The sequence below is a fragment of the Sebastes fasciatus genome, chromosome 16 (genome assembly GCF_043250625.1).
Source record: "Sebastes fasciatus isolate fSebFas1 chromosome 16, fSebFas1.pri, whole genome shotgun sequence".
Taxonomy (NCBI): Eukaryota; Metazoa; Chordata; class Actinopteri; order Perciformes; family Sebastidae; genus Sebastes; species Sebastes fasciatus.
This window is the reverse complement of record NC_133810.1, coordinates 11,930,037-11,954,853: the sequence shown is the minus strand read 5'-3', so window position 1 is coordinate 11,954,853 and position 24,817 is coordinate 11,930,037. Positions and strand designations below refer to the sequence as shown.

Genomic DNA, 24,817 nt, shown 5'->3' with positions numbered 1-24,817 from the left:
ATCTCTGCCAATAGATCACCCGTAAATGCTGCACTGCTCCTTTAATGTTAATTAATGATAATTTAAATTTGACAGCTTCTCTATACTTTTGTGAATCCAGTTTCTTTCTTACTAACTAATTTTTACAATGCTTTTGGCCTAACTCTTGTTTATAGAATCTTATCCTTTTCTGATATTGATCACCATCATTGAATTTGTTTCAGTTCCACAATTCTTTCCAGTAAAAACTTCCAAGTGTAAAAGTGTGTTTAGCTCGCTGCATACACCTACATGCATAGAGAGAGCAGAATAATTATGCTGGCACCAAAGTGCATTCTATGGAGGACGGAACCTGCCAAAATAAAAAATATATATTTTATTTAAAAAAAAAAAAAAGCATAAATAAATAAATACATTTAAAAATAAATAAAAGGGGAAATGAAATAGAAGAGGAGAAATATAGGGGAATTAGTTCAAAAGTAAATAAAAACAGAAATATAAATTTTTATCACATTTTGTCAATTAATTAAGGCCTACATTTATTTAAATATTCTTTTTTTGTACAAATAATGGCATATTTGTTTATTTATTGAGTCATATCTTTATTTATTCACTCATTTTTTATTTGGGCAGGTTCCGTCCTCCATATTTTTCAGTCTCAGATTCAATGAATATTGACAAAATGTTAAAGTATTACCATTTATTTTGAGGAACATTATGCCGAATGCTTTTTTACAGGATTCCGCAAGTCCTCCTGTATTCAAATGTTTCTTACATGAGACATGAAGTGACAGTTAGTCTGCACTGAAGGGAAAGTGAATCCATGTGCATTTCAAGACTGAACAAGATTGTCTTTTTACCAGTCCAAACCAGCATCAACTCTAAAAGTATAGTCTGTACTTTTGAAGAAGTGCAGGACAAATCATTCATCATCCAACGTCGATAAAGAACAGATTTGATGCAATTTCAAACAGAAATGCCCCCATGAGATAGTCTCCTTTTTGATCAAATGTAAAACAAAAAAATAGTAAATGAAAATAAATTAACATTATACAAAATATTGTTTGTATCTCTAGACATTATAAAGATCATATGGCCTCTCGTTGACACTAAACTTTGGCAACATTAAATGAACAGTTGTACAAAGGATGGTGTGAATAAATGTAGTCAAATATCATTTCTAAATGTCTCTGCTGTTTACCAAGTGAGGATTTCCTTTCTCACACCAGAACAACCATAATCACAATCCCAGTAACCCCATCAGAGGATGGACTGTCATGAATATTTACTGCAGCGTCCTCCATTGTTACATTCTGTGTGGGAAAATACAAACTATTATTATTATGAAGCCCGTTCCCCAAAACCAATCTCATAGAATTCCTCTTTTCAATCCACCTGATTTATATCATATGACCCTCAAAAATGCTCTTCTGTAAATTAACTAATTTCAAGAAAAAGCAAATCCAAACATAATTTTCAAAAAAGAGAGGAAAAAAAAAAATCATATCCCGACAAAAGATGAAAAAAATGTCGGGCTTCCCATCCTAGTCAACCAAAACAGCCTAAAGCTGAAACAAACAGCACAATCTATGTAATTATGTCTGGGTGACGAATCTCCAGGTTTGCCTCCATTGCTTTAATCTTGTATCAAGGGTGTGTGTCATAGTTAATTCACTTGATTATTCACTTTGACGTTTGTTTGAAGTTAGTGTCATAGTGTTGGCATGCGACAGAAAGCCAGCCAGAGGGTAGATACTTAACATAACAAGCAGGATACATAATATGACAAAGAAGGGCCAATACAGTCCTTCTTTTCCCTGCAGCACCCAGTTGGTAGCTGATTGTAAGCAATCGCTTGAAATTACCACAATGAGTCAGTGATTCCAGTGTCACCTGTTGATCATTATAAGCCTGATGTGAAAACTCATCATGACAAAGTCCAATTAAAGAGAGAGTGTAGCTCCGTAGACTTCATTTAGAGTATGATAGAGAAATTTACATTTGTCTTTTGAAATAAAAGTCCAGTTGTATAACATTGTCATATCTAAAAGATTCACTATCATCAACCGCATGTTCATGAATGTTACAGAAAATGTCTATTTTTACCAAAATGACCACTCTATCGTTTCTCTCTCTATTTCTCTCTGAGGCTAAAACTCTTCTTTCCATTCCTGACCTAATATACATGACATATATTAGGTAAATATCAACAATTTACACCCAGAATGTTTTATACCCAAGATGCCTGATCATATTAAAAACATAAACAATGGTACATGGTTGTAGTGGCCCTGTTGTGCTAACGCAGGCATAGTCACAGGTGAAGAGATGGTTCCGTGAGATAAAGTGCATTCAAATGGAGCATACAGCAGGGAGGCACTGCACAGGCCTCAGTCCTCCTCATCACTCCAGAAGGCATCTTCTTCGTCAAGATCCACACCTTGGAAGAGTCTGCAACGGGAAAAGAAACAACGATCAACCAATGTGTTCATAGATGTACGGTTTAAGTGTCAGTGAACACAAAAGAGAGAAACACTCACTGGTTGTAACAGGGTGAATGTGGGTTGTTAAAGTGACTGTACGGGTTGACTTTGCTGAGGTGGCCCAGGCACAGCCAACAGAAGTATTGTCTACAGGAGGTGCAGGTCATCTTATTACAGCCATCCGCTTTCTAGGAAGACACAGAGACAAGGCGTTAGGGAGAGAGGACTCAGCAAACATCAATTAACAATAGTAACTGACACAAACTGGGGCTGAACATGCGCATCTTCAAGGACAGTATGGAATAGATAATACAGTTTTTAAATACTGTTTGTGCTCCATACCATGTGATCATGGTCCTAAAGCCAAATAAATAAATGAAAATTAAATAAAATTAATTTTGTTATCAGAACCTGTCTACCTTCGCCCAGTTTGTGTATAATAACATAAGTAAAATTAATGTTTGATTCATATTTAAAACTGACAGCAGTGAACACTGACCCCTGCTGTTAAAGTAAAAGCCTGTCCTAACTGTACAAGGACCAGCAGGGGGAGCCCAACCTGAATGTTGGTTCCACAGCGCGGGCAGCCTTTGCAGTTCTCATTGAGCCAGTCTCTACTAAAGGACTCTTCCACGGCTTTCTGGATCACCCTCTTCCCAAAGCGTTGCTCCATGAACTTTTTCCCCATCGCTGTCGCTGACAGGTACTCATCTCTGAGGTTACGCAATTCATCTGTGGAAAAACAGGGACAGGAACTCAGGGTTGGGACTGATAAAATGTGGTATCAATTAAGTCTTCTTTAAAAAAATCAACTCTTGATTTGTAAAATTTCACCATTACAGCACTTGCAAAACATTATTATTCACAATACATCGACCTACAAGGGACTTTATGATGTGTGTTTAGCTTTCAAATCCAAACATAACAACTGTACAGTTTTAGTGAAATGCTAGTAGCAGTGAACAAAGCCTAATGACGGTAAAATTGATAATTAAAATACAAATGCCAATTTGTTTTAGATGTTGCAAATAAGTTAATTTCATGAGAGAATAACGTCATTTTAGCCTCAAAGAGATTATGTCAAAAATAAAGGCAGTATCCATACTCAATAAGCCAACGTGTCGCTACACAACTTCAAAAGTTTAAAGACTTTTATTAACATGTGTTGTGCAGCAAACTTATTTTCTGTGACTTTACCTGCGGGGATTTTACAGTGGGAGAGACCGTGATAGCCCAGCTTGCACAGGGTGCAAAAGGCATACTGGCAGGCCGAGCAAATCCCCATGGTTGTGTCCGGCTCCACCATAACGGCGGTGCCACAGGACTGGCGGGGACAGTACACCACGTCGGCCATGAGGTCCAGACTGGACTGGAGCAGCAAACGGTCATAACGGGCAAACAGCTCCTCATCCACAAGCTGCTTCACCTGAGAGATGAAGATAGAGGGAGGGAAATGGTGCATTACAAGTGATAGGGTGGGTAAAGTCAATTAAATATTGCAGAGTGGGAATTGAGTTAAACCATCCTCTGAAAAGCATTTATTCTATTGTAAAGTGATTTTAGAACTACAGACAAACACACACACACACATCTATTTTACTGGTCTCTTACCTGCGATGGTGTAGCTAAGGAGGTACATTTGGGCTCAGGGCAATTAAGGCACTGAACGTTGCCGTCCCGTATTTGGATCTGGAAGTATTCAGTCATGCAGGCCTTGCAGTAGACATGCTGGCACTCCTTAAAGCAGAGGCAGTTTGAGCCCAGCTTCTCTACAAAGCAGATCCCACAGCCGAACACCTTGCTGTCAAACGCCCTCTGGCGCTGCTCCTCGTCAAAGTCCAGGAGCTGAGGTAGGAGGTCGGCTCGCGGGTCTAACGACACAACGGCCCGCGGGTCCAGTTGAGAAGACGATGAAAGCTGTGGTGGAGACTTTTCCTTCTTCACTTCTGTTTTCTTCTCCTCTGCGTTTTCAGAAAGACTCCCACACTGCGTCAGAGCTGAACAAAATTGATGAACGTATTAATCACTCAATAAACGGGGTGACCTCTAGCTCATCCGATAGAGCTCCCTCTCTCTCCCCCTTTCCTCTCATTCTCCAGCTGCACTAATAAAGGCAATAAAAGCCCTAAAAATCATCTTTAAATAAACTCAATAAACAAAAAAAGTTCAGTTTTACAAAACTATGGTGTGCTCCTTATAGATACTTTAGCAAAATAATATAGTTTTCGAATGAAAAATTTTTTCGTCATGTGGTGATTTTACTTAACAATTGACTGAGAACTGAGAACTCTTACACAATGTGAACTGATCAAATAACACACTTGTTTGAGACACCAACAATTATTAGCATATTAGTGCTTGTGCTGACCTAATTCTTCTTTCAGCTTAACTCTAAATAAAAGGAAATTACTAGATATGATCTACTTTTTATAGATAATTTGCTGTTTTATAGATAAAATGATGGCATGACTATTAGAGAGGTATCTTAGCTAATGCAGATGCATTCACACAAGCAAAAAAGAAAATTAACAAAACACACACTGTACCTGTGGCTGCTGGGTCAGTTTTCCTTCGCTCCCCACCTGCCTTACTTCCTCCCCTGATGACTTCAAGAGGAGACAGGATGCCTAGAAAGTCCAGAGCCTCCTCTTTGAGGAACTGGATCCATGTGAAAAGAACCACACAGCCCTGGTTCTCCTCCCACAGATCATCTAGACGTCTGCAAAGAGAGCTCATCTGAGGAGGTAAAAAAGGAAAAGGAACAAGAACTGAGAGTGATGAATGGTAAGGAAACTTTCTTTTGATATCATCAATAACTCTTTTTTCAAGGTAAAGCCACTCACTTTTCCTTTGCTGACTCTCAATTTGAATACTTTACCAAACCTTGCCGACACGTGTGGGTCAGCTTTTGTATAGTGAGTGATGTAGTGAAGAAATATGCCATGAGTCTTACCTGAGCTCTGGTCATCCATTTAGAGCTGAGAGTGAAGACAGGTGAGGATGTGGATGGATAGTCTGCAGGAAGCTCAAAGTTGAGCACCAAAGGAGGTAAGAAGCAGACATTATATTCTGTTTGCTTCTCTCCTGCAAAAACACAGAGGAGATTAAGTTATATTACTAATGGGAGTGAGACCAATAAATGTGCCTTGATAAGAGCAGCAGAGGAGGAGGAGAAAATAACTTTATGAAAGGCATCTACAAAATAGACCTAAGGCCATGTATGAAAAGTGCCTGCTACATTTGACTTGTGAACCTTGCTCTTATTTCTTTACACAGCTCAATGACAGCTGTACCTTTGACGACAACTTTGAAATCAGGAGGGAGCTCCAGACAGAGTTGGATCTCTCCACCCTGAGCCGACTCCGCCTGGTGGAACTCCTCCTCATCATAGATGCTTGCTAAAGCAAGCAGCTCATCCTCCTGGGCTTCCTTGTCCTCAGACATTTACATTCCTGCAATAAAAACAATAACACGTGTGACATAAATTCATTATTATTAAAGTCTACAAACAAAGTATAAACAGCAAAAGCAACACATGGATGTTAGCAAGGGGCCAAACAACCAGACAGCACACAGTCAGAGAGAGCTGTAGCTTTCATCAATTAAATTTGCTTTATTCTCATGACTGTCAGGTGAACAATATTGCCAAAGCATCAATACAATAATAAATAAAAATAAAAACAAAAACATATATATATACATATATATAAATATATACAATTCATTAAGCAAATTACAATATATAGATATTTAAAAAGAACATACATGTAAATGGAGGAAAACAATAAAGAAGTAATTAATGTTTGTTGTGTCAATAAAACAAACAAACAAACAAAAATTAATAACTATATTGCAATATCAAAGGATAAATGTAAAAAAAAATAATCATGAAGAAGAGGAGTAAATAAAAGGCAGAGTGTGAGTTACATCTATTATGTGTTGTTGTTGTTGTTGTTGTCTATCACTAGCTGCTACTATCAATACAAAATCAGCATGTATACCTTTACACACGTCTATCCTGTCATGTATTGACGTTATATAACTACTGTTAGTTCATTATTATTTACTCAAAGCCCTCTTAAACACAGATAAGTGAACGCTAGTGAGCATAGTATGCGTTTACACACACTTTGTTGTGACATACCGTCAGCTTGCCTTATAGCTAGCTAACTTAATGTTAATGCCAAGGACTATTAAAAGAGGTAGGGACACGGTTTTAATATAAAAGGAGTGTGACGCATGCGCAGTGTAACTGGAGCTGCAGTTGTGCGTTGCTATTGGCACAGATCAGATTTTACTGCGCATGCGCTGTACCCATATTGATAGCTCTTCTTTTTATCATCCTTGGTTAATGGCCCCAAACTTAGCACGCTAAGCTAGCAAAAGTAAAACTTTAACCATACTTAAACGTGGCTCGCCATTTAGTAATAATTTAACACGCCTAAATATGAACGCGTGTTGTTGTGGACAAACTGGCAAACGTCACGCCAGACAACAGTTTAGCTAGAGAACTAGGAAACTAAACTTAAGTTAGCATTGAAGCTAGCTAGCTAATAGTAGCTTATGTAACTATGGCTACAGTCGAAGCTCGGCCCTGCTGGTGTTAACTTTAACTCTGTGGTAGCATCACACTGGTGACAACTCTGCTTCTGTACGTCTGAGCAAAGCTGCAACACACTATTATGAGTGAGATAACACAGTTATAGTGTGTTTCTTACCTTGCCCGACCAAATGCTAGTTAGTGACTCCTGCTCTCTGACTGGTTCATGACTGGAGGCAGCGTGTGTGTGTGTGTGTGTGTGTGTGACAGCACCTCCTGCAGGATGCTTCATGCACTACAGGACCTGAACACATTGATACATTGGGACCAGTGCATTTTTTGGCATTTGCTTGAAAAATTAACAATTAATTGATTATAAAATGTTTCCAAATAATTGTATGTCCAGTCCAGTAATTGATTAATCAACTAATTGTTCAGCTCTATCCTCTATAAGTGTGCAATAAAGTGTTGTAAATGTGCAATAAAGTGTTGTAAATGTGCAATAACATGTTGTAAATGTGCAATAACTTGTAAATGTGCAATAAAGTGTTGTAAATGTGCAATAACTTGTTGTAAATGTGCAATAAAGTGTTGTAAATGTGCAATAACTTGTTGTAAATGTGCAATAAAGTGTTGTAAATGTGCAATAACTTGTTGTAAATGTGCAATAACATGTTGTAAATGTGCAATAAAGTGTTGTAAATGTGCAATAACTTGTTGTAAATGTGCAATAACATGTTGGTCTATTTTGTGTCACTTTTGCAATGTAAATACTGTAAATCTACTGCTACGGATATGTGCAATAACATGCTAATCACTGTGCAATAATTATATAATTATTTGATGGACGCTTTGTGCAATAATCTGGCAAAACTGTCATCTCATCAATATACATATTGTATTTTTATATTGTATATTGTATTATCTTTTATATTTATATTGCACCATCTCTTTTTTTATTGTATTATCGTTTTTTAGCACCTATGGGATTGTTACAATCTAATTTCGTTGTACTACACTATGACAATAAAGGGCTTGAATCTGGAAATCTTGAATCATCTGTCAAAATTGCAATGAAATATCCTCCTGGTCAACTTTACCAACTAGAGTAGAGTGAGGACCTGACACAGAAAAGGTACTGTTTTATAGCTACCATATCTATGCTCTGACTAATAGAGATCCTTTCATGACAGCAAATGCACACAGTTTACAAGGATACAGGGTGTTGTTGGGCGTTCACTAATAGCAACGAATGCCTAATTCCTCGTCAATAAACCATTTCTCACAATACATGCTTTTTTTTTTTTTGTCAAGATTTATTTTTGTTTGTGGGAACAACAGCAGCACCCAGAAGGTGATTTTGTTGGACCACCATTCACACTGTTAAGTAGAAAAAAAGACAGTACAAGGCTACCAGAGAACCAACAGACCATTGCTTTGAATGAGAAAAGCCAAACAATGAAATACTGCATGACAGTAACTTGGTAGTATCTACTTTCAACATACATACAGTACAAGTAAACTCAACAAAAACTCATTCCTTACCTTTAAACTAAATACATTATAATCCAGCACTGACAATTATTTGTATGGAAAAAGACGTACTATTTGTCCCGTACAACATGGACCAATCCATGTTGGTTTACATGTGCCTCTGTACCTATACCGTATTTAGACATACTGCAATATTTTTACATTTTCATGAATCCTGTGTGCATTACTAGTTTTCCTCTGCACAGCCACTTTGCTTACATTTCTTCAAATCTGACATTCTTAGCTTAAATGTGCTCAGGAGATGCTGAACAAAACAATCTTTTAATATAATGGCCATCAAAGCAACACAGAGAGAAGCAGTTTTCCACCCCACGCTCACAACTGTTATGTCATAAAGTAGTCCATTCAATATTTATATTATGCAATATTTTTTGTATTCATCAAAGAAAATGAGAAATGACATGGTGGCCGAGTGATGAATAGTATTGATCGGGGGATGCTGCTGTCTGTGTCTTCATCGTCATCGATAGCGGAAGAACGACAGAATCGGGGGCGAGTAGCAGGACAAACGGAGGTGAAACTCAGGTGGCAGCCGCGACAGTTAGTCAATGTCCATTTCAGGGAGCTTGTTCTCCGCCGTTCCCTGTTCCGTTCCTGCAGATGTGGCTTTGTCTGAGTTGCATGGCTGGCTCTCTGTTCCCTCCTGCCCGTTGACTGGCCCGTTCTCTGTCTTCTCCTCCTTAGGTGGCTCCACTTTGGGCTTGGGTTTGGACAACACAGGGTTGCAGGCTGTATAAAGCTCCTGAACAGGGAAGAAGAAGAAGGGCAAAACAGGGATTTATTTCTCCAGAGACCATGTTTTTATTTGAAATTACGTTGATTTCTAAAACCAATTTGTAAAATAAAGACTTGATCTTTTATTTCACACATCTTTGCTCCTACTACAACTTTATTACCGGAATTAGTGATGGTTGTAATTGTTTGTGTGGGGCTGGCAGTTGTTCTACCGTTGGCTGTGTGGTGTCAACCTTTTTTACTGCTTTGTAAGAAAACTAGAATTACCATTTCAAGGTTGTATGCCACCGCCGCCGCCAACCAGTCAGGTTGTAGTTTACATCCACGTCTGTCTAAAATGTCATCACTACATCATTATAGCACATGAATTCTTGAGTTATGGCCAAAAACGTGTTTTGTGAGGTCACAAAGACCTTGACCTTTGACCACCAAAATCTAATCAGTTCATCTTTGAGTCCAAGTGGACGTATGTGCCAAATTTGAAGAGATTTGCTCAAGGTGTTCCTTAAGGCCCAGACACACAAAACCGACATGAAAGAGCTAGCGGCAATGAAGGTCGACCGTTGCGCCGCTTCACGTTGCCTTTGTCTCGGCCGACAAGTTGCATTTGAACACACTGCAGACTACAGCCGACGGCCAGTTAGCTCGTACGTCCTGCGCCTGCGTGAGAGGAATAAAGGCGACGGCGGTCTGTATTCATCATTCAAAAAGGGAAACCAGAAGACCGAGGACTGCGGATTTACAAGCCATTTTTATGATACGTACATGAAATAAAGCGGCGTTTCCTGACCATTTTCACATCACTCTCACTCACCACTATGCTTCATTCAAGAGGGTCATGTCGTTGTGAAAATATCCGTGTATTGGAATGATCAGATGAAATGAAGGTGAAATATTAGATGAGCCTTCTGTGTTTTTCCTCTCGACTTTACTCGTTTGCTTGCTTTCCTCACTTCCGTTGATCAGCCAATCAGAGTGATTTCTGTAGACTAGAGCCGGCGGTGCAGGACACACAAAAAATAGGCCGACAGATGCTCACCGATGGCCCCAAACTGTCCGACAGCTGACAGTCAGCTTGGTGTGTCGGCATTGTGTGAACACGAGTTGTATTCTCGTGTACAAACATGACAACATAAAGCAATGTGCTACGTGCAGGAAACCAGACTAATCACAAATCTACAGGGAGTGGGTTTGGTGAAGCCCATGGTTAGAAAGCTACCTGAGTGTTTTCACAACCTTCAGTATTTTTTTAAGGTCATGTGTGTCTATGTGCCTCGAATGCACTCTCAGTACCTTAATCTTGGCATGGATCTCTCCGACTTTGATCACTGGATCCAGAGTGAGGTCCTGATTATTCTGCTGGTTCATCATGCTGTTCATCCAGACCATGGCGTCCTTCACCTGCTTGTCCACCCGAGTCACCTCCAGCTCATCCAGGTGATCGTACAGCTCATCCTGTCGGGAGAAACACACATAACGTATGACATCAATTCGACCGATGATTTGACATATAACCACATTAACTAAACAAAGTCTGACTAAGCAATCATTAGGTAAGTCAACAAACTTGCTCTCCGTGCCAGGTTACCTTTGCCTTGTAAGCGTCAATGACCTTCATGTACATCTGGATCAGTCTGCCAAGCTCCTCAAATGCTTTTGGTCTCTCCTCAGCTTCCATGTATCTGTCACGAATTGGCTGCCCCATTTTCTGTGGAAAAGAAGCAACAATTTAGTAAGCGTGGGAATGTGCATCATATACTTCCATTATATTATGTTCTAAGCCCTTATACACTTTCACAATTTATTTTAATTAATTAATCTATGTGTAATCTATATAATCTATGTGGGTCTCAAAGGGTTAATGCCAAAATAAACTACTATAACTTCTGAAAACAGAGATATTGTAGATGATAAAGTCATTCTCCTATTTTAAATATTGAACTATGAATATCAGTTCTCTATTACAATCACAGAATACAGCAGATAAACACATATTGCGTCATCTTAACAAGCAGGGAGACTGGGCAAATTTTAAATAGCCCCCACAAACATTAACTCCCATGTTTAAAACCCTTTATATATACACTTATGTCTAGTTCCTTCCACCATTGTGCTACATGTATCACGCAGTCCCAAAAACTGTACAGTGAACCATCTTCTTGAAATCTCTGAGTTCACTTCTGAATGTGAATATCACTATTTCCCTCAGAAACATCTGTGCAGTTACACACTGCATGCCTGGTCACCTTCAATTCAGCCAGTTTGTCGATGTAAACTTGTTTCTGTTGGTCCTCTCCGTCTTCATACAGCCAGTTCTCTGTGTGCTCCAGTTTTAATGAGAATGCGTCACGATCCTACATGTTATACAGGAAACGGGATTAAATTCACAATTTACAAAAAACGTCAGCGGAACAAAACATGAAACACATGCAGTGTTATCTGATTTATTTAAGTGTCTGTTAACATGATCTATACTCACAGCATCATTCACAAACTTCTCCAGGACGCTGTGCAGTTTCTCCCTCATGTCGTACACGTACTCTTCTACGTTGTTCTTTGCGTCGTTCCTCTCCTTCTCTAGCTTATCCTGCATGATCATTTTACCCTGGAAGAGTCACAATGATTAGTCAGTGGAAGTGCAAACACACACACAAACCACTTGAGGACGGACCAAATAGACAGAAAATAGTAATTATGATGGTGGATGCTCACACCCAAAGAATCATATTTAAAGCTAGAATGTAACCACGTCGTTCACTTCCTGATATTACAGATTACAAACATGTTGCGGTATCTAAATGTAAGCTTATGAAGTCAATACGTGGGAAGTTAAGAAGCAAACTCCTAAAACAACAATGAGGAATAAACACTTGCAAAGGGAAAAACCTGCAAGTACTTTTAGAGTATTATATCATCATATATAGCACAACTATTATATTATAAACATACATTATAAGGTGATAGACAGTCATCCCTATTTGTTTTAAATAGAAAGCAAATGAAACCAGGACCAGTAAGTCTCACTAGCACATGGCTTGGTCAAATACTGTGAGTGCATGCTGGACATTCCTGGTGATTTTTAGAGCATTACCTCATTCTCCACACACATGTTTAGTACGTCATCGGGCAGCTGCCAGTGCAAATTGTTCTCTATGGGCAGCTCCACTGTCTTCGTTTTGACTTTGGGCTTCTTCGCCTGAGGGGGCTGGTCGTTCTTCTTCACCTGCTTGGTGTCCTCGGTCTGAAAAATGAGAGAGGAAAATCCTTTTAGTGACCTAAAGGCTAGGTTAAATATTTAACATGTGCTTTAGGGTAAAAGGAACAGCGGTGAATCTGAGGTTACACGCTCAGAAGATTCAATGGCCGTCAATCTGAATGCTCTTATTATTCTCTAAAAGATGCCTTTACAGCACGAAGCCTTGTGTGACTTCAGTCAGTTTCCACTGGTTAGTGGCCCCTTACTGGAATCTGTCAAGCTCCACTTTTATGTTTAAGCGAATCATTTCATATCTTTTTTTGTGCTTTTGTATCTTAACTATGATGATACAGTCACTTTAAATTTGTGCGGGGTCACTGTCAGATTGCATTCATTATGCCTTTTTTGATGTGAATACACTTTTTTTTGTCTTTAAGTTGGTGTATGTGAACATTTTAAATAGTTATTCTTCTCTTTAAATGTTTTTTTTTATGGGGTTATTGTTACAAAGTCCCCTTTAACTCACCAAACCTGAATAAAAACAAATGGATTACCACACCTGAGGCCTGTACTACGAAGCAGGATTTGGGGTTGGCAAAATTATTTCAGGGTTAACCCTGGGGTTTCCGTCCTACGAGGGTGGTTCGCTTCTTACCGGGGTAAATCGCCATGGTAACTTATGCTCAACACCTAACCTGCTCCGGAGCAGAGTTTAGAGCTCTGTTTTGTAACACTTTGTCGGTGGTTTCTTAAAAATACTTGTTAGAACGTCCTTCCTTCCCTATTCCCAGACTTTATTCCTTCATTGTTTACATCCTCCTTTCCTTCCTAACTTTCTAGTACGTAAATAGGGGAATAAAGGAAGGAAGTAAGGAAAGAAGGCAGCGTAATTCTGCCATATTTAGTATCTAAAATGTTTTGCCTTATCGCTCAGCACAAGGTTACCTCCATGTCCTCGGTCTCTGATTTGTTGTCTCTGTTGTCTGCAGTCTGTTGTTTCTGATCCTCCGGGTCCACCTGCATTTTGTTCTGACACACAGTAACAAAAGGAAACACATAATGCATAAATTATATTAAAGATAACATACAGCATTTTGCGGCTGGTTTTATCCAAACTCTGGGTTGAAAACAAAAAATCACTGAGTGAGAAACACCGACCAAACACGTATTTATAAGAAGTAACACTGAACTTTGACCGGACAAGATTCAATAGGTTTGTGTAAATCATTTTGGATGTTGATTTCTGTTTGTTCAAGATAGAACGTTCTTCTCACTCCATTCAGAAGAGGAAGTTTGCTGCCTTTTATTACACCACAAACCCCAAGCAAATCAAAATGTCCCAGACTCAGTCTCACTTATGGTTTTTTTAAGTTTTTTATAGGTAGTATTTGTTGCAGAGGTATTGTGTTTGATAGCGTTAATTGTCCAGGTGTTCATGATATTGTATTTATTTGACCTTCATGTCATTTTTTTATTGTGTCAACTCTGAGTTTATACTCAGTTTAAAATCAGAGGAACACTAATGATTACGATTACTTTAGGGAAAAAGGCCAAACAGATGGCTCTGGAGCTCAGATGGTGACGAACGACCCAAAATAAAATGCCAAACTGATTACAAAGGAGGCATTATTGAGAGATAAATGCAACCCCTTGAAGCGGTGTTGAGCTTGTTAAAGCAATACATCTAAATTCCAATGTGAAGACGTTACTTAATATAAAAAAAAAAACAAGGTGTGGCCAGACTGAGACGCTGAGGTGAATCACAAAGCAAACGGCAGAAAAAAAAAAGCTGGAAACACACACACAGCCATTAAATACACAGAGTACACACCTCCTCTTCTTTCACTGTCTGGTCCGTCTCTGTTGACTCTTCCCCCTCAACTGTCTTCACGACCTCTACGAGCGAGGCACTCGATACACTGAACATGCCGTGAATGTTGACCCGAACTTTCACCTTGACCTTTGCGCTCTCGCCAGACGCCTGAGGAACCACGTTCTGGATCAGGAACTGGCCTGTAGGGCGGAGGAAAGAGTGAAAGGTTAGAATAGGTGAGAGTATCTTCTTATATCAATGAGGAAAGGTGAGGAAGCCAAGTTGAATCACAGGAAAAGATATTGCATATTTGTAGTTTTCAGGAAATGACACTATTTAAATGTCACAATTAACATGTTTTAGCAATCATCAGCGTGATATCAAACATCTTGTGACTAAAGGCTGAATAAAGTTGGTTGGCAATGGCCTCATTCAAATTGCAAAGTAGCTGCAACCACTCAAAACTAGGAGCTGACAAATCTAACATAAAGCAAATGTCAAAGTTAAAAATTAACTGTCTCTAAGTTACTTATAACTTGCACACTTTGGACTCAAGCTTGCATTGCAAACTAATGATTCAATTAATAAATACAAATAATTTCCAGAAACTATTTTTCAGCTATAACCGCTTTTACATTCAATATAGCCCTTTTTTTTTTTGGCAAAACAAACAAAGAAGGACTAATTGTCCATACTTATTATTGTCCATTTGCCTCACACAAGTAATTGCTAGGGCTGCCAATCAATTAAAAAATTAAATCGCAATTAATCGCATGATTGTCTATAGTCAATTGCAATTAATCGCACATTTTTTATCTGTTCAAAATGTAACTGAAAGGGAGATTTGTCAAGTATTTAATACTCTTATTAACATGGGAGTGGGCAAATATGCTTACTTTATGCAAATGTAAGTATATACTGTATAAATCATATTATATGTATATATATTATTATTGGAAATCAATTAACAACACAAAACAATGACAAATATTGTCCAGAAACCCTCACAGGTACTGCATTTAGCATAACAAATGTGCTCAAATTGCAAGTTGCGTTACTGTGTTAAAGAAATTAGTGGCGTTAAAACAAATTGCCGTTATCGCGTTAACTTTGACAGCCTTAGTAATTCTATCTTACTGAAGTTGAACTTGTAATACCTATAGCGCCGTTGGGGTAGGGCAGCTCCTTGGGGTTGTTGTAGTAACCTTCAAGGGTGAAGGGCTCTTTCCGGAAGAAGGTCAAAACTTTGGAGAAGGGAGCTGCATGGTTCTTTGGGAAAACCTCACAATCACTGTAAAAACACAGCAGGAAGAGGAGGTCAATGACACAAAAAATGTAAACACCATTTAAGCAAATATTTCACAGAGCTGGATAGTAGTCAGGATTTAAAAAATAATTTAGTAATGTGAATGCAACTGGCAGACATTTCAGGCGTGTTTGCGTGTAGTACAAGTGGGCTGGGCGTGTGCAGGTGTGGCAAGAAAATCCTGCATGTACAGGTAAATGCATCTGAAAAGACTGTGGCAGCAGGCAGGCGTGGTCTTAAAAAAACAGTCCCATGCAGACCTTGTCTTAACTGCAGCTTTGGGGAATATTTTTAAATTCCACTCATGTTTTAATATTAAGAGTTGTTGAGTAGTTTCAGCTGTGAGACTATCAGTGAGAATTATGATATAACAGACATAAAATAACAGAGAGGACAACATTAAACTGATATGGTAATAGCATTCTAAACACAAAAGCTCAACCACATGATATCAGTGAATTCCATTGACATCCAATAAAGTAGGGTTTTAGCTTTGCAAAATTTTGTACAGCATGATGTCCACAGTAATAGGTGTGATGAACTCTCCTGTTCTCCCTGTGAGATTCAAACATTAAGTAAAACTGACGGAGTTCGTACCTCAGTCCCTCCTCTGCGGCTGAATTCCATTTTAGAGAGACGGAGTAGGGAACAACATCTGTAATGGAGAACTCTCTGACTTTGAATGCTGGCGACAAGATCGCACACTGAGGAGGGAAAAATACAAAAACACAAGTTACCAAAGGTCAAACTTTGCTTTGAAGTCGCTTTCTTATTCTGACCAACAGCAAGAAATTCAGAATCCAACCCAAATATTCAATTTACAATGAAAAAAGAAAAACAAGATTTGATTTGTGAAGTTGTTACCAGTATGTATAATCATATACATATAAATTAGGGGTGGAGGAGAAAATCAATACAGCATAGTAGCGCGATATTTTGCGTGGCAATATAGTAACGATACACAGATGTCAAGTATCAATCTTTTATTTTTATTTATATCTATATCTATATTTTTATTTGATCTTTTAACAATCCGACAGCAATAGAAAATCGCAATATATCTTTTCACAATATTCCGCATATCGCAAAATGTTTAAAAACGCAATAAGATCATATCGTGACTTAAGTATCGTGATTCCCACCCCTCATATAAACGACACATTCAAATGTTTTAACACAAATCCTGCATGAACAACAAAATAAGTTGTGTCTCTTAAACATCATTCATGTGCGTCATACTCCTCCCACTCTGCTATCACAGCTGTCAGCGAGTGAGTTCACTGTGTGAGTCACTAACGGGAGCAAAGTGTCGGTCACGACAGGTGAGCCGTACCTGCAGAGCGCAGCCTCTGGCCACGGCCTCATCCGCGTTCAGGGTGGTGCTCAGCTCTTTGCCGAAGAACTTGCTGATACGCTCTTTGATGGCGGGGATTCGGGAGGCGGCGCCCACGATCTCCACTGCATAGATGTCTTCCTTTTTCAGCTCTGGATAACAGGAAGCAGGGACACAAGGATGATACAAAACAGGCCTTGTTAAAAGTTTACAGAGTCACAGATTCACTTTATGTGATTTATGTGTGTTTGCGTAGAAAAAATGGACAAGCAGGAGCAAGCAGAGATAAGAGAGAGGATGCAAGGAATGATTGAAGGGAGGCAGGAAGACAGGCGTGGTGCCAGTGTCCGGAGGGGAGGGCTGTCTATGAGTGTGTGCACGTGCTGACGGGGATAGTCCAGCCGCTAATAAAGTCAAAATGTACTCACTGGCTTGTTCCATGACGCTGCGCAGGGGACCCTCTACTTTGGCGAGCAGCCCCGCACACATCTCCTCAAAGTGACCCCTGAGGACACATGGTCATAGATTATTAATAGACTCACACACATTGAGAAGCTCTTACGAAGTCATTTCTAATTATAGCAATGCCATTTTTAATTTGTGCTTATCTATAGCAGCCCTCTTAAATATTCAGACGCTAGTCTATAGAAAAGAATACTCAAACAGACTGTAATGGCTCCACATAATTAATAAATAAAGCAGGTTTATTTATAGCATCGATGGCAAACACAATCCTTAGATTATTCCCGTTGACTACCGTTCATATTTTTTCTGAAATAAGGTCCCATCCAGGTTCCGACGGAAGGGGCGGGACTTCGCCTCTCTATTGCATAAGAGATTTTGTCCTCTTAATTACTGAAGTAACATTGCATCTCACCTGTTGAGTTTACCGGAAACGTCGATGTCATTCATGAAGCACTCGATGTTCAGAGGCAGGTCGGAGGAGTTGGCGCTCATCAGCTTCTTGAGTTTCTCACACTCCTGGACAAGTCGGACCAGCGCCCGCGGCTTGGTCTTGACGTCCAGCTTGTACTTTTTCCCAAACTCCTCACAGAAGTGGTTGACCAGGATGTCGTCGAAGCCCTTCCCGCCAAGCTCTGAATCAAACGCCGTGGCCAGGATCTGACGGTGGAGGAAGATAAGAAGTCAATATTTGAAGTGATGGCAAATGATGATAAAAAAAAACTGGATGGATATTTCATAACACTGCATAGCTGGACGGGTGCATGTGAGGATAGCAATGTAGGAAAGTAGACTTGTGCTAATTTTAACTCATCTATTAAATATGGTTTCAATTAAACAACCTGCGTTAGCTACAGTACAGTATCAAGGTATCAAACATTTGGTCAGGTGAAATTATCTTAAATGTTTTATCAATTAAAATAATTGCGGTGAAGATAAAGTGTGTGTTTCTATTAAAGGTCTTAATGATAACATTTTTATTTAGACGACATTTATATTTAAAAAGATAATAATAAATCCACAGAGTTTTTAGAAAGGTGCTGAATAAAAGTATGGCTTTTCCTGAAAAAGTTATTATGATTGTGAATTAATCATTTAAAAAATTTTTGGCTGGGGCAAAGATTTTTTTTAATTTTTTTTTGTAAATCTCTGTGGATTCAAGTCATTCCTAATAATTAAATGTTCTTTTCAGCTGACTGAATGTTTTCAATTCATAGGTTTCATTTTACCATAAATTACCATAAACAAGAAGAGATATAAAAAACATTGCAATCATGAAACCTTCCCCGTTTTATCTATGCCCACATGAGAAAAGACCTTACCAGCTTTTTGGCAAAAACCCGCCAGGAACATAGAGCTGCCTTATCATAACCTGCCCTAAAAACATTTTTCCTTGCAAGTCTTGCGTTTCAAAACGGGCACAAATTATTCATTACTCACCTTGAGCTTTCCCTTGTTGAACGCACAAACTGACACCTGGTAACCCGAGTGGCCCACGTCCACGAACACCACTATCCTGGGCTTCTCTTCTTGAGCTGGCAGGTCCTGCTTGTAGATGCCATATGCCAGAGTCACTGCAACAAACAGGTATAATTATCTGGTGTTAGTTAGTGCCCACAACGATGCTGAACTACGTCTGACCTATAGAAAACTACCAGACTGCAAATACATACAAACAAAATGTAGGCTTAGCTTCATGACATGCACTGATTTCAAATTACGAAGCAACGAAGCATGTTTATCACTATCAAACAGGTCTGAAGTATTTAGGTTGGTACAAATGGTAGTAAGCATTATGCTTGATCGGTGCTACGATTATGAGGGTGTCCTTGGAAAGTTTTCTCCCCTTTAAGGGGTCCCTCGCCCCAAAACGTTTGAGAATACCCCTGCTCTAAAAGCCCAATAACTAGTTACAATAATTCAGATGCTGCTTGTTCTGCAAAGAGAATAATAACTGTGTTTCAATGTACCTGCAGTGGTCTCATTCATTAGTCGTAGACAGTTGAGGCCTGCGATCTGAGCTGCATCCATGACAGACCTTCTATCTGTGTCAGTGAAATAGCTCGGGACCTTGGAGAGGGGGAAAAACAATGCAGATGAGGGAGCCACCAATAATAACTCTATACACATGGTATTACTTTATGGCATTGATAACATGCCAAAGATGTCAATAAATGAAAACACACCCTATATTTCTTCTGTGTGAATGATCACTTTGAACACTACTGATGCAGGAATCGCCTGCATCACAAGATGTCTGGATAACGTTGCCGTGTTGGTTACTTCTCCGGCTTCCAAAACAAAACATCTCCTTGTGGAAAAGGGGCTAAGTTTAGCTATTGGCCACGGTAATAATAACATGTTATCCATCTCTAGGGCTGATGCAAACTGTGGACAGAGGACCAGTGGAAGAAAGAGCCTGTAACATTACATAACAGATGTTGTCAGTGAATTCATAAACCCAGCACAGCAAAGGAACACACACACATCCCGCTCTTCGGCAAAACAAGGTGCAAGAAAGGAAATCAAGCTTTCAGACAAGACATCTGGTGAAGTGCTTGGAGCTCAAAATGTCACATGAACAGGTGGTAATACATTTATACACCTTGGGAGGCAGCTTTCACTGGGCATGTTATAAACCAAACTAGTTGAAAATGCAAGAGGATGACATTAATAGCTGCCACTCAAAATAGCAGGATGTAAATGCAATGCACTGCTCCACTGAAGTACAGAAAATGGCATTAAGTACAGTGAGTAAAGTGAGTCACATGTCTCTTGAAGCCTAATCAATCCAATGCCACATCTTTAAATAAGCCATGCAGTGACCCAACAAGTAAATGGATTGTACTTGACACTGTGATGTTATATTGTGATCCTGTCATCATTTTCATGAGTAAACTAATGCACTGTACTCTATTCTATTAAGAGGTTTTATAGATTTTCAGACACCCTGCTGGAGCGGTGAAACCGCTGCGGGTGTCTCCTGAGATGCTTACCGAGATGACACAGTCGGCAACTGGTTTCTTCAGTGCGCTTTCAGCAGTCTCCTTCAGTTTGGTCAGCAGCATGCCGGTGACCTGCTCGATGCTGAACACTCTCTCCTCCTCCATGTACATCACCTGGAGTTGAGGAGAATTAGGAAGACGATTACTCTCAAGGCAAATTGTTTAAATAGCTTATAAATAATAATAAAAACAGGCCAACACAGTTTCATTGAAGACATTTTAAAAGATTGAAAGCTCTTAAAACAGGCCCCCACAAGACCGTAAGAAATGATGTGTATATATATCAATATGCAATCTGAAAACTCTCAAAACAAGGACTGATTTTTGCAGGCAACAAAAGGTTGCAATCCTCTCAGATTTGTTATTTCTTCTAAGGATTCGCATTAATTATCTCCACGGGGGCACAGAAACATGCCGGGCTGTGTGTTTGCAGCGTGCAAGCCAGGAATTGTCATTTGTGTACAAGACCTTTGGGTATGTTTTGAGTCTTACGCTATCTATCTGATGGCACCAAAAGTCAGTCATTTTTCATATTCAGGCAATCAGCTAATTGCAAGGCTCAGAGAAAACAGAACAATGATAATTTCTTACCGCAGAATATAATAATATAAGACACAAAATGCCAAGAAAATAAATATATAACAGCTTAAGACTGAGGCAAGAGAGACTGTTTCTAGGATAAGAGCACAGAGGACTGGGTAGACAGGGGAAGATAATGTAAAGAGCTATGATTCAGAGGAAAGAACATTATGTGAAGCACTTCTTGGAGCGCAGCAGGTAAGAGAGGGGGAGCAATATAGTCGGGAATAAGCGGTTGTGCTTTCTATATGTTCTCTCTTTTAAATTTCTTATGGCAGTACCGCTGATATATACAGCACCTGCTTATAGAGTGTGCTGACCCATGCCTTACTTTGATATTTTGTAGGGCTATCAACGTTACCGCAATAATAACGCGTAAACGCAAATTCGTTTTAACGCCACTAATTTCTTTAACGCATCTTATAGCCCTTATATTTTGTTATAAGCGATTTGCATCTTTTTCTCCCACTCCTTATGTAATCTCTAATACAGCAGAGGCCACATAATATTCTTAAACTTACTTTTATACCGGTGGATCCAGAGGGCATCTGTGCCAGGCTGTACACCAAGTTAGACTTGGCTGCCTGGACATAGGGGTCTGAAAATGACCTGCCATGGAATCGCTTGAAGCCCTGCACCGTGTTCTGACAGTTGGTCACCACCTGGACATGATGGAGGAGGTAAAAGAGGTGAAAATAAAAAATAAAGTTAGAAGCTTCCACTTTTTTTTGCATTTAATTACAAATAACTCAAAGGATGTTAACAGGCAACTGGATTGATCTTACCTGGCTCTTTGCAGCTGCTCCTACAGATCGATTTCGTGGTCCAAATGATACAAATGACCTGGAAGATAACAAATGAAAATGTTAAGCTACAACTTCCATGCTATTATGCTATTAAGCTCATTGTATCGTCCGCCTATTTGTGGATACACCCCAAATCAAGATAGATTTACTTGCCAGTTAAGTTATTACATGGTCACATGCCTATACATGACATTCAGAGCCCAACCCACATGAAACTGGACAGACTGTTTCCCATGTCTGCAGTAGCAACACTAGCAGTTTGTTTTGGTTTGCATAATGGTAAAATTCAATTTGTAATATGAGCTGTGTTAAGATATAAACAGTAACTGATGTAAAAGGGAAATCTTCCACACTGTAGAAAAGTATACTTGTTTTTTTTACCTAAGATAGATCATAACATTTTTCAAAAAAAGCTTTATTGACACCAGGATAGTGGCTTGTTACGATCCATCTCTCACAGTTCACACAGTGCTGTATAAATACAGTCTGAAGTGGTGTGGTCAATCCACTTGTATCCCAGCGGGTTGTGGTTTAAACATGGCTGTCATCATCACGCCTATCAAACACAGATGTCAGAGCTACGGTCGCCGTCGGCGTAAACACACAGGTGCAGTTGGTGATGTCAAAGAAGGGTCAACACAACACGTCTCTGAGGAAATTGGCTCAATAGGCGCTGGGCAAAGACTCGACGCAAGACCAGAATAGTAAGATTTATAATGTGGTGTTTTTTAGCTCATTTGTAGTGATGTGAAGGGCAGAACACAGGGATAGAAAAACATTCAGATAAAACTAAAATAAACTGAAGAAAGAAAATGAAAGAGGAAAAGATGGAAAGTTATTATAATACATTTAAGGACTATTTAACAAAAAGTATACACTATTTTGTTTGGCTAAATTTTTAAAAAGCAATGGTCATCACTCTTTTGTTTTTATTAAACATTAGATCTAAAAAAAAAAAAAAATCAAGAACCTCCCTATCACAAGATACCCATTAAAAGAAAGTACCAGAGGCCAGTTTGGCCTCTGGTACTTTCTTTTTGTAATTGAATTGAACTTTGTTTTTTGTTCTTTATCCTTTTTGCATCTGCAGTGGGTGAGGGTTGGGTGGGAGGGTGCTTTGGGGGAAAAATACCAAAATATGGAGGGACAATTCTTTACATTTGTGCTCTATTTGTACGTTTCTATACACCTGTTGTTACTCCCAATAAATTATTACGGGGAAAAAAAACTAATGTTTTATTTAACCAATAGCCAAAAACCCAAAGGTCAGATATAATCTGAAAAAATAGAAAGAAACAAGCCACTCTTTACCATTTTATTCTGTAATCAGCAGTGCTTTTTTATACACAAAATTATGTTAATTTAATTTTAAAAGTCATAATCTATTATCGGTCTGTCCATTGGCTAATCCAATAAATCTAATTGTTTCAATAGTAAGAGTCACCAAAAATCTCAGTTAATGTTTCCTATTCATTTTATAACAATAACAATGTTAACAAATCAAAAAAATACTAATGTACTCATTTATAGAGCCTCAGTGGCTTAAATGTTGGTTTCAATTTAAAATACTTCCTATGACTTGGTATAAAGTTAATCATTTAGTCAAAAGAAACAGGCCTCTTTAGGCCTGTTTCTTTTCTCCTACAGTTCAAGAAATCATCTTTTGTGATACACTGAGTTAACAAATACTAACTTAATTCAGAAACAATGAATTACACACTTTTTAATATAACACATTAATGAATTTCTATTCTTTTTCCCCATCAAAACCTGCAAGACTTTCAAAAAAACTAAAATCAATGGAGAAAAAAAAAGCTCAAAAGGGTATCTAGCTGCAGGATACAGTCTATTCATTTGTTATAAGCAGTCATAGACATGTCAACACTGTACAAAGACAACCTTGAAAATCCATTATGATTATGTACACTATGTTAACACTGTGTGTACAACGTGTGCCTTATCAGCCGAATGAGCTGAACACCTGAAAAAGGTACAACAACATGCTGGAATATTCCATCAAGCTGTTGGATGCTTTTATAACAATAACAATGTTAACAAATTTTTTAAAAAAATACCAAAATGCTCCTTTAAATCCATGAAGTTATGATATGTTCATTCATAGACCCTCAGTGGCTTAAATGTTGGTTTCAATTTAAAATACTTTAAGTTAAATTAATAACTCAGCCTAAAGAGGCCTGTTTCTTTTCGCCTACAATTCAAGAAATCATCTTTTGTGTTACAAATACTAACGTTATTCAGAAACAATGAATGAAACACTTTTTAATATAAGACCTGAATGGGTTGCATGGATTTTCTTTTTCCACATCACTTTAAAAAACTAAAATCAATAGAGAAAAAAAAGCTGATGAGATAAAACAACACCTCAAAAGGGTATTTAGCTGCAGGATACAGTCTACTAATTTGTTATAAGCAGTCAAAGACATGTCAACACTGTACGAACGACGCCAAAGACCCCTTGAAATCCATTATGATTATGTACACTATTCTGTCCATTGGCTAATCCAATAAATCTAATTGTTACAGTAGTAAGAGTCACCAAAAATCACAGTTTCCCATTCATTTTATAACAATAAAAATGTTAACAAATAAAAAAAAATAGCTTAAATGTTGGTTTTAATTTAATTTCTGAAATCCATTATGATTATGTCCACTATGTTAACACTGTGGGTACAACGTGTGCCTTACACGATATAAAACAACCAAAAAATGACAAAATTCCTTAAAAAATAAATATATTTTTCAAAAGTTAAGACAAACAGTTTATATATTTAATACAAATCATAAAACTCTTGAAAAAGGTGCGAAAACTTGCTAGAATATTCCAACAAGCTTGGATGCTGTCGTCATCGTTGAGAACATAACGCCTCGTTTGCCACACGAGGGCACACCAGTTGGGCGGGGCTTTCCTTTCGCCCTCAAGACACAGTAACAGTACGGGGAACACCGCCCGCCCTTAGTTCGCCGGGCGACTAAAAGCATGTTTTCAAACTATACAGTAACGGTAA

General features: G+C 38.6%; 2 protein-coding genes across 2 annotated transcripts in view; both read right to left on the bottom strand.

The window, feature by feature from the left end:
• Positions 1-664: 664 nt before the first annotated feature.
• rnf14 (ring finger protein 14) lies at positions 665-7,285 on the bottom strand. Its single transcript, XM_074610721.1, has 9 exons — positions 7,181-7,285; positions 5,756-5,914; positions 5,416-5,546; positions 5,009-5,198; positions 4,074-4,459; positions 3,660-3,888; positions 3,022-3,194; positions 2,520-2,650; positions 665-2,430 (listed from the first exon to the last, which is right to left on the bottom strand). The coding sequence occupies exons 2-9, from the start codon at positions 5,904-5,906 to the stop codon at positions 2,370-2,372; spliced, it is 1,452 nt and encodes a 483-aa protein (XP_074466822.1). The 5' UTR covers positions 5,907-5,914; positions 7,181-7,285; the 3' UTR covers positions 665-2,369.
• A 1,012-nt stretch (positions 7,286-8,297) lies between these two features.
• Positions 8,298-24,817, bottom strand: part of hspa4a (heat shock protein 4a) — a 16,963-nt gene continuing 443 nt past the window's right edge. Inside the window, exons 2-19 of the mRNA XM_074610118.1 lie at positions 21,771-21,828; positions 21,507-21,647; positions 20,398-20,520; positions 19,372-19,471; positions 18,842-18,975; positions 17,817-18,061; positions 17,368-17,444; positions 16,940-17,091; positions 16,204-16,310; positions 15,458-15,591; positions 14,319-14,500; positions 13,433-13,516; positions 12,383-12,532; positions 11,771-11,896; positions 11,538-11,645; positions 10,880-10,999; positions 10,585-10,746; positions 8,298-9,298 (exon numbers count right to left, since the gene is read on the bottom strand). Of these exons, the coding sequence (XP_074466219.1) occupies positions 9,098-9,298; positions 10,585-10,746; positions 10,880-10,999; positions 11,538-11,645; positions 11,771-11,896; positions 12,383-12,532; positions 13,433-13,516; positions 14,319-14,500; positions 15,458-15,591; positions 16,204-16,310; positions 16,940-17,091; positions 17,368-17,444; positions 17,817-18,061; positions 18,842-18,975; positions 19,372-19,471; positions 20,398-20,520; positions 21,507-21,647; positions 21,771-21,828 (2,404 nt within the window). The 3' untranslated portion in view covers positions 8,298-9,097. The remainder of the gene's footprint in view (positions 9,299-10,584; positions 10,747-10,879; positions 11,000-11,537; positions 11,646-11,770; positions 11,897-12,382; positions 12,533-13,432; positions 13,517-14,318; positions 14,501-15,457; positions 15,592-16,203; positions 16,311-16,939; positions 17,092-17,367; positions 17,445-17,816; positions 18,062-18,841; positions 18,976-19,371; positions 19,472-20,397; positions 20,521-21,506; positions 21,648-21,770; positions 21,829-24,817) is intronic.

Excerpts from the sequence above, each read along its gene's own strand:
- rnf14 (XM_074610721.1), bottom strand. The coding sequence starts at position 5,906 with ATGTCTGAGGACAAGGAAGCCCAGGAGGATGAGCTGCTTGCTTTAGCA. Across the intron at positions 5,547-5,755 it reads TTTCAAAGTTGTCGTCAAAG|GAGAGAAGCAAACAGAATAT; the intron begins GTACAGCTGTCA and ends GTGTTTTTGCAG. Across the intron at positions 2,651-3,021 it reads GCTGTGGAACCAACATTCAG|AAAGCGGATGGCTGTAATAA; the intron begins GTTGGGCTCCCC and ends GTGTCTTCCTAG.